Below are 12,708 nucleotides of genomic sequence, written 5' to 3' on the forward strand. Positions count from 1 at the left end.
TCTTTTTTCTTTTCTTTTCTTTTCTTTTCTTTTCTTTTCTTTTCTTTTCTTTTCTTTTCTTTTCTTTTCTGAAACACACAGCCACCTAGTTTAGGGTAAGAAATGAAAGGGTTTTCTATTTTGAAGAGTAGAGATAATTTCAGTATTTAAGGACTGATCAGTCTGAGCACTCCAAGACCAAGAAGCGGTCCTAGTGAATGCTATTCCACTCAGGCATGTACATGGCCTCCCTGAAAACTACTTCAGGACAGTCACAACCACCCTGCCCCATGGTGCCCAGCTGATGACACCCACCGCAAGGCCTGGACGAGGTTCAGGTCGGTGAACTCATGCAGCTCCACAAACGCATGCAGGACCTGGATGCTGAACTCATCTCTACAGGAGACAGACAAGAGACAGGAGGAGCAGATATCGGACCCTGACACTGACCAAGACCCATCCTGATCCCAAGCAGATGGCATCCCCAGAGCCGCAGCCCATCAGACCTCTCAGCCTGGCCATCCACAGTTGGAGGCCGTTGGTCTGGCTTTGTTTGCTAACTAACTAAGCAAGGCACCTCTATGCCCCTGGACAAGTAAGTTAATCCTTCCACTCAGCGCCATTGTGGCTCTGGCTGCCCTGATACCACAGTCACCCACCCCATGGACTTAGGCAGCAGGGAGCTTATTTCTTCCAATGGTTCTGACTGCCAGCTCTAAGGGCCTCACCTCTCCCCAAGGTAGTCACCGATGGCTGTTTTGTTGAGCCCTTCCCCTTTATACAGGAACTGGGCAATGTCCTCACAAGTGTTCTTCAGCAGGCCATTCTCGATTAAGAACTGGATCCCCTGCACGAAAGTCAGAAAGAGCAGTGATGCTGGCCTGCAGAGGCTGGAAAATGAGTGCGGACCTGGAGCCTGAGCCAGTAAACACCCACCAGTGGACACAGGGATGGGGGCACTGAAGTTAGAAACCAGAGCCCCAGATTCAAGAGCACAAGGGTAACCACCTGACATTTATTCCAGAGAGCAGCAGCTTAGAGCCCTGGTCCCCACCACTCTGCCCCCACTTTAATACTCTGGCCACTGTCACTTCATTTTCTGCTTACCTTTTTAGGATCCATGTTAAATTTCTTTCTGCCCATGGCTACCTGTTTGTTCCTCTGCATGTTTTTCCTGAAAGACAAGTGTGGCCATTAGTACTCTGGCAGCAGGAAGTTCTGGGAGGCTGGCGTAGCCCTCATGTGCAGCACTGACACTGTGAAAAGATTGGTCTAAAAGAGTAGGGAAGCAATCTGGTCCCCTAGGCAAGGTCAGCCGAAGCCTTGGTCCAGGCTCACTTGCCACCGTCTCTCTGGATTCATGGTTTCTCTTAGAATGTATTTTTTTTTTCTTAAAACTTTGTTGTCTACATATTGTAGAATCTACCCATTTTGAATGTAAACCTGAATGGCTTTTAGTAAGCTTACCAAATTGTGCAGCCATTACCATAACTAGTTTTAGAAAACTTATCAGTTCAACAAAATTCCCCACATCCATTTTCAGTTCCCCCCATTCCTCTTTCAGCTCTGGGGAACTCTTGGCCTCCCTTCTGTGCACATACCTGCCAGATTCTGGGCGTCTCACACATACAGAGCGGTGGACTGTCCCACACGTACAGAGCGGTGGACTGTCCCACATGTACAGAGCGGTGGGCTGTCCCACACGTACAGAGCGGTGGGCTGTCCCACACGTACAGAGCGGTGGGCTGTCCCACACGTACAGAGCGGTGGACTGTCCCACACGTACAGAGCGGTGGACTGTCTCACATGTACAGAGCGGTGGACTGGCTGGCCTTGTGTTCCTGGATGCTTTTGCTAGCACACTGCCCTCAAGGTCCATCAGCACGACACTCCTTTCTACTGCTGAGACTGCTCGGCAATATCCCTCCACATGTCTGCCCTCCATGTCAGCTCATGTCCGCCTTATGTGCAAATGCTTTCCTTTCTTTTGGGCAGAAGGGTCAAGGCTGTATCTAGACGGGTCATGGAGTGGTTTTTCTTTAGCTTTTTAAGATGCCGTATAAACAGGCAGCAGTTTTCTTAAGTGTGCATCCAACCAAACAAACACAGGCACAGACTGTGTGGTTCACAAGCAGCTGAGGGAAGGAGTTACACATGAAGAATGCCAGCTTCCACTCACGGACATGCCCCTGGGCCCTGCTAGGGCAAATGCTCACTCGGTGTGCCTGTGAAGGGCTCAGGACTCTTCCAGCCCACAGTCAAAGAGAATTACATGTTGTGGGCCACTGAGCAAAGTTTAGGTGTAGAGTCTAGGTGACACTTTTTAAACCTCCTGTGAGTCTGGCAGGCATTTGGAAACCACGGCCACTGCCTCTGTCACTTTACAGTTTCTGAGCAATACTGCCTTTAGGAGCTCATCCACACTGGCCAAACCCCAAAGGTACAAAGTCCTTTTCTTATTCTTTTTTCCTTTTTTTCCTAGGTTGAGACATGGGTTCACTCTGTAGCTCAGGCTGGACTAAAACTCACTATGTAGGCCAGGTTGGCCTGAAACTCAAAACAATCCTCCTGTCTCCACTTCCCAAATTATAGATATGAGCCCACCATTCTTGGCCAGGCTGACTTGAGATTTGGGACTGGTATAAGTCTCAGGTTATCTAACCACATTTTCCCCAAATCCAGGAATACTACTTTGATCCACATTTCCAAAAAATACAAGAAAAAGCTGCTGGGTGAGCCAGGCGTAGTGGCGCATACCTTTAATCCCAGCATTTGGGAGGCAGAGGCAAGAAGATCTCTGAGTTCCAGGACAGCCTGCTCTACAGAGTGAGTTCCAGGGCAGCCAGAGCTACAAAGAGAAACCCTGTCTTGAAAATAAGTCAAAAACCAAACAAACAAAAAGCTAGCTGCAGGGCAACTTCCTATGCGAGTGTGCAATCCTTGGAGGCCCTACAATGGCAAGGCACATGATGATGCACAAGGACCCTCAGCATCTTTTGCCTTGGTTTAGTCCCTTACTGAAGCTTCCTCTGCCTCTGGCAAGCCCAGAACCCAGAGCCCAGACTTCAATAGTACATTTCCAGATCTCTGTCAGCTGTAATTGCTGCTTCTGAAGGCCCTGGGTGCTCACAGGTGGCCGGCTAACTTCACTGGTTTCTCATAAATCAGCTACTACCCAAAGCCATCCAGTGTTGTAGCTTACAACTGCCAGGCATACTCAAAGGATGTGGCTAGCTAAAGTTCTCAGGTCTCCATGAGTTAGCTCCTGTCTCTACCTGTCTAGCATTCTGTCTATGACTGCTGGGATAGTCATCATACAGAGCTTATGGGTCAGCTCCTGTCCCAATTTCGGCAGTCTCCTTTGCACACCAGCTGTGTCACCTGGGTCGCTTTGAGAAAGCTTTAAGTCCCATATCATTATGCTGTCTTTGCTTCTTCCACAATGTTTGGGGTTGTTACAGAATGCTAGATGAGGCCTTTGATTACACACATGACCACCCACCTATGTTAGAACAGCTCACCTTTCTGAATCTTCAATTCTGGAATACCAGTTTAAACTCCAGGGGTTAAAAACCATAAATAACTGACGTATGGCTTTTGTGCTCAGAAGCACCAGAAACACTGATGAAAGTTGGTCTATTTTCCTTTATGTTCTCTTTTTCAAATATTTATGTACTTAGGTATGTATGTATGTATGTAAGTATGTATGTAAGTATGTATTTAGGTTTTTCAAGGCAGGGTCTCTCTATGTAGTCCTGGTTATCCTGGAACTCACTCTGTAGACCAGGTTGGCCTTAAATTCACTGAGATCCACCTACTCCCCCTCTCAAGTGCTGGAATTAAGGTGTGTGCCACTATCACCTGGAAAATTGTTGTTCATTGATATTGTGTATATATACCTACAAAATGGATGTGGAGGTCAAAAGACAGCTTTTTTTTTCAGAAGTCAGTTCTCTATGTCCACCTTTGCACAGGTTCCAGAGATTGAACTTCGATAACAGGCTTGCCAGGCGGGCTCCTTTCCACGCCGAGCTGCTTGTCAGCCCTTAGCTGCCTCTCTAAGGGGTTCTTCATGTCTTAAGTTTCACCAGATGTCGGTGTGGCTTGTTCAGTCAACACCATGGTAGGTATCCTGTTGTCTACTCAGACAGGGCTTCTCCAGACCAGACCCGATTCTCTAGCTCATGATGGGCAGGTCAGGACGCCATGGCAAGAACTAAGCCCTGGTAACCAGAAAGCTGTTTTTCTTAAATTCACCACTGAGTGTTCTCAGTGCCTGGCTGCTGATACTGCTGGCCTCTTCAGTTTGCTGGACCATGATAATGCACAGACACTAAGCAAACAGTACCCTGAGTTCCAGGTATGTGTGCAGGCACCAGAAGACACAGAGAGGAGTACACTCTAATATTAATCATGGATCTCTCTGGGTTGCTGATTATGGAAAATGTTTTTTTTTTCATGCTTTTCTGTCTTCTACCAATTTACTTCAATAAACATATATTCCTGGATACTGAGGTGGCTCAATGAGTAAAGGAACTTGTAGCCAAGCTGACGATCTAAATTTAATCCCCTGGACCCACATGGTAGGACAGAACTAGCTCCTGAAAGTTGACCTCTGACTTCCAAATGTTGTAGTTGTGCTGTGGCATGTGTGCCTGCTTCAAATAAATAAATAAATACATACATACATACATACATACATACATAAATATGATTCTTAAAATAAAAAAAATCCACTTAGAACCAGGAAAGGAGCCCTAATTTGCTTTTCAACGCAGGGATAATTTTCACTCGCATCCTAAGTGCCCAATCACAGTTCTGACACCTATGCATGCCCTGGTAACTACTAGTCCAGAGGAGGCCTGGTGTTCCTATCTTCCTGCTAGGTTCTGGTCAGGTCTCTGTCTGAAACCTGTCAGCAGGCTCTGCTATTTCTGATGGTATATCTCAGAGCTTCATGATAGAGTATGTAGTATGTCCATGTGGTCTTCTCTATTCTATGTTCATAGGGCCTGCACATGCTACTGCACTGGATCAGTGTGCTCCTTTGACACTACTGAATAATGGTCCACTGTTCCAGTCTCCTTACCATTCACTTATTGCTGGACAGTTGTGCAAGTTCTAGATCAGTCGATTTTAGTAAGAATGCTGTAAATAGCGTTGGTAAAGGTTTCTGTGGCCATACTTCCATTCTCCTGAGTAAATGCCTGTGCGCTGGGTACCAGCACTGGACATATTTAATGTCTTCAAAACCTGACGAGTGTTTTCTTGCACGCTGATACATTGCTCAACACTAGGTTCCAGCAGTCTTTGATTCTAGCCTGGGTATGTGAGGCTACCCAGCACACTAGGTTTACATTGTCCACACTCACAGGGAACGCCTCTTGCATGAACGATCTTCTCAGCATCTCTGTCCATGTGCGTGAGCTGTCTCCATGTTATGGCAGCCTGTTCTGGACAAGGTCTTTCTCAGACTCACACTGCAGCTCTTTTCTCCTACTCTGTGTCGTGCCTACTCCTTCAGTGGTTACCTGCTTATCAAGGTGGGAGGGCTGCTGCAGGGGCTGAATCTGGGGCCTCACATATGCTGGGAATTACTCAACTGAATCATATCCCTAGCCTTTTGTTTGTTTGTTTGCTTTATTTTATTATGAGTTTGTTGTTGTTGTTGTTTGAGATGCAGTATAGCTATGTAGCTCTGGCTGTCTTGGAACTCTCTGTGTAGACCAGACTGGCCTCAAACTCACAGAGATCCACCTGCCTCTGCCTTGCAAGTGCTGGAATTAAAGGTGTGCACAACCATGCCTGGCCTGTTATCTTTTCTAAGAGCAGAGGTTTTAAATCTAGATGAACTCTTAAACTATTGATTTCCATGTTTGTTTTAGACAGAAAGTAAGGAGCTGCCGGGATGGCTCAGCAGTTAGGAACACCTGATCCTCTCACAGAAGACCAAGTGCAATTCCCAATACCCACATGGTGGCTCACACCATCCAGAATTAGTTCCAAAGGATCTGATGTGCTCTTTTGACTTCCATGGGCACCAGAAAGTGCACAGACAAACTTGCATGGGTTCCAGACATACATTCAGTGCACAGACACACTTATAGGCAAAGCATTCATATACATAAAATTTTAAAGTCTAAAAAAAAAATTAAGAGAAAGTGAGAAAGCTGTAACTCTAAATGACAACCAGAGGCTGGCAGTGTCCGACTGGCTGCTCTCTGTGGAGGATGTAGCCCCTTCATCTCTAATGGCACTGCTCACACAAGCTTAAAATAACAAACCTAAGGGCCTTATAAAGCCAAACAGGAAGGCTTAGGCTTAAACAAACACAGACACAGAGGGAACTGAAAGCAGATCATTTATCGAGGGAGGCAGTTAGAAAAGACCTGGGAATTCCATCCAAAGTCACTGATGTTTCATCATTTTATACTGGAATGGTTTCCACATTCTTCTCCCTCGAGCATAAGGAGGTGCAAATGAACTTGACACTACACCAGACATAGGTGGGCACACCAGCCTTGGGAAATCATATTAGTAGTGTTCACTAAGCTTTTCCACTGAATAAAAGTAAGATAGAAACTTAAAAAATGTATACAGAGTGGACAGCATAGAGGAGAATACAATAATCCCCACAACTGCTGGGCACTTGAGCCAGTGGGCTTCAACCTTCCTAATGCTGCGGCCCTTCAATGCAGTTCCTCATGTTGCCATGAGCCCCAGTCGTAAAACTGTATCGTTGCTACTTCATAACTGTGATTTTGCTACCGTTATGAATCGTAAATATCTGGTATGCAGGATATCTGTTACGGAACCCTTGTGAAAGAGTCTCTTGACCCCCAAAGAGGTCATGGCCCAAAGGCTGAGAAGCACTGACTTAGGTGCCTTTGAACTTTCTGGCTCAGTTTTGTACATGTAAAAGGTTTCCTATTGGTCAGCATGCCAGTGCATACCTTTAATCCCAGCACTTGGGAGGTAGAGGCAGGTCTCTGCGCTCAAGGTCAGCCTGGTCTACACAGTGAGTTCCAGGACAGCCAGAGATATGTAGAAAGACAATGTCTCAAAAAAAAGTTTCCTATGTCCAGATCCTTGCAGTGAGGTCTCAGAGGTAGGATGGAAAGGTGTTCGTGTGCCTGCTGGGACTATAAGGCAGAAAGCTTGCTTGAAAGTGCCAGGGCAGGTTGGTGAGATGGCTCAGTGGGTAAGAGCACCCAACTGCTCTTCCGAAGGTCCGGAGTTCAAATCCCATCAACCATATGGTGGCTCATAACCTTTCGTAACAAGATCTGACGCCCTCTTCTGGAGTGTCTGAAGATGCTACAGTGTACTTACATATAATAAATAAATCTTTTAAAAAAATGATTATGAACTCAAATCTCTGGCAGAGCAGCTAATATTCTTAACTGCTCTTCTAGAGGTCCTGAGTTCAATTCCCAGAAACCACATGGTAATCCGTATGTAATGGGATCTGATGCCCTCTTCTGGTGTGTCTGAAGACAGCCACACAGTACCCATATATGTAAAACAAATAAATCTTAAAAAAAAAAAGAAAAAGAAAAAGAAAGTGCCAGGGCGTGTGCGAAGCTAGGATGCTAGGACGGGTGCACTGGGAGCTAGACCCAGGAGGCCTACCCAGCAGCAAGACAAACTCACCTTTCCTCTGTGGATCCCAGGCTTTCAATTTCATTAGCAACTTCGGCTATCTCTTCCTTTAGCCTCTGTAAACAGAAGGAGTTACCAGGAGGAGAGCTGCAGACAAGAGTGATACTTCCAAAGCCCTTCACACAACTCCCTCCAAGCTAACCCCAGAACAGAAGAGAACAACTAAACAGGCACAAAACCTACCAGGTCAACAAGAAGAGTGTGTTTACTCCAGGACACCTACTAGGCCCCCCAGACAGTGAGCCTCCAAGGTGTAGGTAGCTACTTGGCCCACAGTTCCTGGGCTAGGGAAGTAGGTTCCCCCACCCCTTAGGTATTTGCACTGTATTAAAAAGGTGTAGTCGTGGGGGCTGGAGAGATGGCTCAGAGGTTAAGAGCACTGGCTGCTCTTTCAGAGGTCCTGAGTTCAATTCCCAACCATCACATGGTGGCTCACACCATCTACAGTGAGGTCTGGTGCCTTCTTCTGATATGCAGGCAGAGAGGATGGGGTAAAAGTTTCTCCATGTTCCTAACAGTTACCAGAGAATCAGGGAAAACCATCGGAACGGTTCCAGCTCGCCAGTGGCAAGTCTGCTTGTCCTTTCACTGTCCCGTGAGGTTTGGACCATGCTTTTCGCTGCCTTGAATCTTAATAGGGATTTAGAAGAGCAACATCCAACTGCTCAAAGTGAGAATAACCCACTGCATGGCTCCTTCTTCCCAAGAGAGCCTGTAGCTATGAAAAGAATCTTGGAGAGATAGTCTGGTCTCTAGGGACATGCCCTGCAAACACCAGTGCATCCAGCCTCACAGGAAGTTGTGAAGGTGCTGTTGTTCCATCCCATGATCAGAAGAATAGAAGTTAAAAAGCAAAACAAACAAACAAACAAACAAACAAACAAACAAACTAAAGCTGTATCCCATGCCCTCAGCTGGTAGGTAGTGGAGTCAGGACCTACAGAAGATACCAGCAAACCTGAGGCTGCATTCTGTGGTGTGTCAGCTGGGGAAGCTTAGTTCAGAGTCACTTTAGCTCTGATAAACGGCAGTAGGGAGAGCTGTTCTGAGGCTCTGCTTTCTGGGAAACCAAAAGGAACCACTAATACCTGTACTCTGGTCAGCGCTGTGGCAAGCACTGGCTGTAAGCGCACCCTGTAACAATCGCACTCAGCCACACCCCAAGCATTCCTCTGTTAGTCAGCTTCCCAAGTGCCCTCCAACCTGGATGTCAGCCAGCAGCTCCTGCTTCCTCCGCCGGATGTTCTCCAGTTCTTGACGCTCTTCTGCAGTCAGGTCACTGGGGACTACAAAGACAGAAATGTCACAAAAGCATTCCTCCCACAAAATAACAAAATCCCAAAGACTCACAGGTAAAAGGTGACCAAAAGAAGCCAGAAGCCGATTTGGAAATAATGGCCTGCGGGGAACCACTCGGGCAGGGTTATAAAGTAGGACCTGCAGCTCTTAGACCAGCTGAGCAAGGACAGCCGCAAACAGAGAACAGGAGGGAGATGCCACCAGGTGAACCACCGCAGATGAGGAGAGTGACAGGCCTAGTCACCATCTGCCCCACTATTCTCCTGCCTTCCAGCTGGGCAAAGACAGGCCTCCGTTCCCTGCTGGTCAAAGTGAAACAACATCCTTACACGCTATCTCCAGTGAGCTGTAAAGCAACATGAGTGTCTCTGTGCCATTTGGAGACAAGTGGGTGATAATTCCTTGCATACAGAGAAGAATATCTAGAAAGACACACAGCCAACTGAAAACAGCATTTAAGTCTAGGAGCTGGGATTATGAGAGTCTTTTCAGCCTAGTTTGAATGTTCATAGTGCGTTCCGTTCCCACCATCAAACCATGCTAATCACAAACACGGCCACAGACCTGCATGACCGTCTTCTTATGTGAGCACTCTGTCAGAAGCAAGTGGCCACAGGAATAACAAACACTAGAATCAGCAAAGTGTCCTTGTCCCCATGACTACAGTCCCCATCCCCATGCAGACCCCAAGTCTCCACCACTCCAGACACACTCACTATATTACCCATTCATCCACATGCTGTCCAACTTCATGAGAGATCTGAGGAGGAAGTGGAACAGAAGTGTATCCCCTTATCTTAGGGGACACATTCCAAGAACCCCTACAGAGTTCTAGACCCACAGAAAGAATGGTTGTCTCTATGCGCATGTCCACACTAGATGACTTTTCTGTCTTTCTCAGGCGCAATCGTACACCATAGCCAAACCTTTGGCAATCTGAAGAACAGCAGCAAAAATGTGTTAAGATTTTGTCAGTGTTACAGCGTGACAACGGGTCACAGACAGAGAGGGGGAGAGCAGGACAGAATTAACCCTGTTATTCAGATGGCATATAAGTGAAGGCTTATGAATTGTTCATTTCTGGAATTTTCCATTTAGTAGTTTGGCTGCAGGTAATGGTGGGCAATGGTTATAACTGAGGTGCCTAAGCTGTGCCTGGTGTTCAGTGGGCAGTGCTGGCTCCTGTCCATCCTTGCACAGGATGGTGTAGGCCACCAACATCCTCAACATGGACAGACAACTTTCTTCTGTTCTTGAATCAAGGTTTGATGCCCAGCCCTCCCTCGGCAGGGCGGCACTCACACCTGACACTGGTGGCACACTGGAACAACCCCAGAGGAGGAATGCACCTCTGTTTACAGCACAGATGGACACACACTGAGGATCCAGAAAACACACTCATCTTGACATGGCATGGCTTTGATATTTGGAGGCAGAAGTTCACTTTAAAAATAGCTGAGGATATCAAATTTTGATCTGATGCTTACAGGGCTGGTTAATCAGATCATCAATGAATCTCATTTGAACAGAGCATAGAGAAGACTAAATTCCAGGTCCTTACTAGAAGGCTGATGGAAACACAAACAACAGCCTTGTCTTCAGACCGTTGACTTTTACCACTGAAGAGACAGAGTGGGAAGCAGGAGGAGCTGACTAGAGAACACGGGCCTTCTCAGGACCCTTGGGTGCCAGTGGATCTCTGCAACCTAGCCACCGGGCTCTGTGTACTGCAGAACGAGAACATACACTTATTACTAAGCAAGGAAACAAGAGTGGACTAGCATTGGTGAGCAAGCTACCTAGTGAGGAGCTGACCCAGGTGGGATGGGAACCCTTGGGGACGTCCTGCCAGCTCCCCCTACCCAGAACCTTCCGCTTGCCCATCAAGCTTCCCTTTCACATGGACACGTACAGGGAAAAGAGTAAGACCCAAACACACACACACTCTGTAGCAAACAGATACTAGAGAGCAAAGAAAAACTGCTCTTCACAAGACCCAGACCCTTGAAGGGGGGAGGAGGGATTAAAGAAAAAAAAATCCCACTCTTGGAAATTAACCTCCACCCCTTCAATTCTCCTATTTAAATAAAAATGTCAAGAAAGGACTAGGGCTGGAGAGACGGCTTGGAGGTGAGGAGCACTGACTGATCTTCCAGAGGACCCAGGTTTGGTTCCCAGCACCCACATGCTGGATTACAACCTTTTGTTAACCATGCATACGGTACACTGGCATATATGTAGGCTAAACACACAAACATGTAAAATAAACACACAAAAAGGACTAGAGGACAAAATGAGCAGTAAAAGGGGCAACAAAGACCTGAACGTGAGCAGCCAGCAGCTCATCACATAGTGAAAATTATAATCCTACAGAGAAGTCAACAGAAGCCAAGACCTCTGCAGGACAGGGACTGGAAGCCGGGATGTTCACCAGCCCACAGCTGAAGAGATCCACACTCTCCAGTGAAGACGGTGAAGGCCGTCAAGATTCTAAATGAAAATGACCCCAGACAAGTGGGGGACAAGTCAGAGTCACCAGATGGCCAAGTAGCAGAGAACCAGTCTTCTGGTCACATGTTTTAAAGTGACTTCAAGAGGAGTACACTAGGACAAGGGACAGGGCCAACTCAGGAGAGTGAGGATGGCAAACAACTGGCTGGGGTGGAACAGAAAGCATGTGGAACATGCAAACTGTGGACTATAGGAAGGGTACCCCAAAGAACAAAAGACTGCAAGTAAAAGAATAGGGTGTGCAACAAATTCTTGAGGCTGAGGCAGGGGCAGCCTGAGCTTGAGGCCAGCAAGTCTGTCTTGGGAACACTGGGAACTGTGAGAATGGGAAGGTACCACTTCACCTTCTCTTAACAAAATGGAAAGTTCCTGCAAAATGAACAAACAAACTAACGCATCTCATCTCAAAGAACTCCTAGGAGGCAGTGAGTGAGAGGCCTGGGTACAGTGTGCTGTGCACTCACTCACGGTTTGCAGTCCTGACCTGAGCCACTTGCTGCTTGTTGGCTTTCAGAATCAGCCTGCTTGCAAAGCATAAAATGCTCACCAAGGATGAAGAACACTTATCAACGGCGATAATAGTACCATGGAGGTGTCAGGATGGGATCACCGATAGGCAAGGTCCCCACTACAGAGGCAGGACAAAGGAAGCCAGAGCCTGAGAACAGCCCAGGGAGAAGTCCACAGTGTAGACACACTCACAGGACTTGCAAGGTAAAAACGAAAGAACTAAAAGGCATAGCCAACCCCTCAGCAGAAGAGGAGGCGAGGTGAATATTCATGTGTCACATGTCTGACACACTAACCCGGGGCTTCCAGGGAAAAGGCCTCTGCGTCCTTGCAGCCAGACACACATGGCTTCTAGCCAGTTTGCAGCTATAATAATGATGTTAAAAATAACACACACACACACACACACACACACACACACACACACAAACCCCAAAACTGTGGCATTTGTTGTCATTTATTTTGATCCAGTCTCTTGACACTAACTATATGATCTCTAAGTTACTTTTGAAATACTTAACCTAAAATCAACACTTTTTCTATTTTGGTTCAAAGAAGAATTAAGAATTTAGAAGACCCCCAAACCATCTCAATCTCTTTTTATTCTCCTGGAATTTTGCTCTATGATGAGGGAAATCTAACATTTTAACGAGTACTTTCCTCTACAGAAACTCAACCAACATAACACCAAACCTTACCAACACTAACACCAAACCTTACCAACACTAACACCAAACCTTACCAACA

At 46.7% G+C, this 12,708-nt stretch overlaps 1 protein-coding gene across 3 annotated transcripts in view; it reads right to left on the reverse strand.

Moving 5' to 3' along the window:
- The window catches only part of Cyth1 (cytohesin 1), an 86,029-nt gene that overhangs the window by 20,820 nt on the left and 52,501 nt on the right, over nucleotides 1-12,708 (reverse strand). For all 3 annotated transcript variants that reach the window (XM_029546700.1, XM_021211697.1, XM_029546699.1), the window contains exons 2-6: nucleotides 8,845-8,927; nucleotides 7,633-7,697; nucleotides 1,087-1,153; nucleotides 708-826; nucleotides 295-375 (exon numbers count right to left, since the gene is read on the reverse strand). In XM_029546700.1, coding sequence (XP_029402560.1) covers nucleotides 295-375; nucleotides 708-826; nucleotides 1,087-1,146 — 260 coding nt within the window. In that variant the 5' untranslated portion in view covers nucleotides 1,147-1,153; nucleotides 7,633-7,697; nucleotides 8,845-8,927. The remainder of the gene's footprint in view (nucleotides 1-294; nucleotides 376-707; nucleotides 827-1,086; nucleotides 1,154-7,632; nucleotides 7,698-8,844; nucleotides 8,928-12,708) is intronic.

This window comes from Mus pahari, chromosome 14, assembly GCF_900095145.1.
Source record: "Mus pahari chromosome 14, PAHARI_EIJ_v1.1, whole genome shotgun sequence".
Classification (NCBI taxonomy): domain Eukaryota; kingdom Metazoa; phylum Chordata; class Mammalia; order Rodentia; family Muridae; genus Mus; species Mus pahari.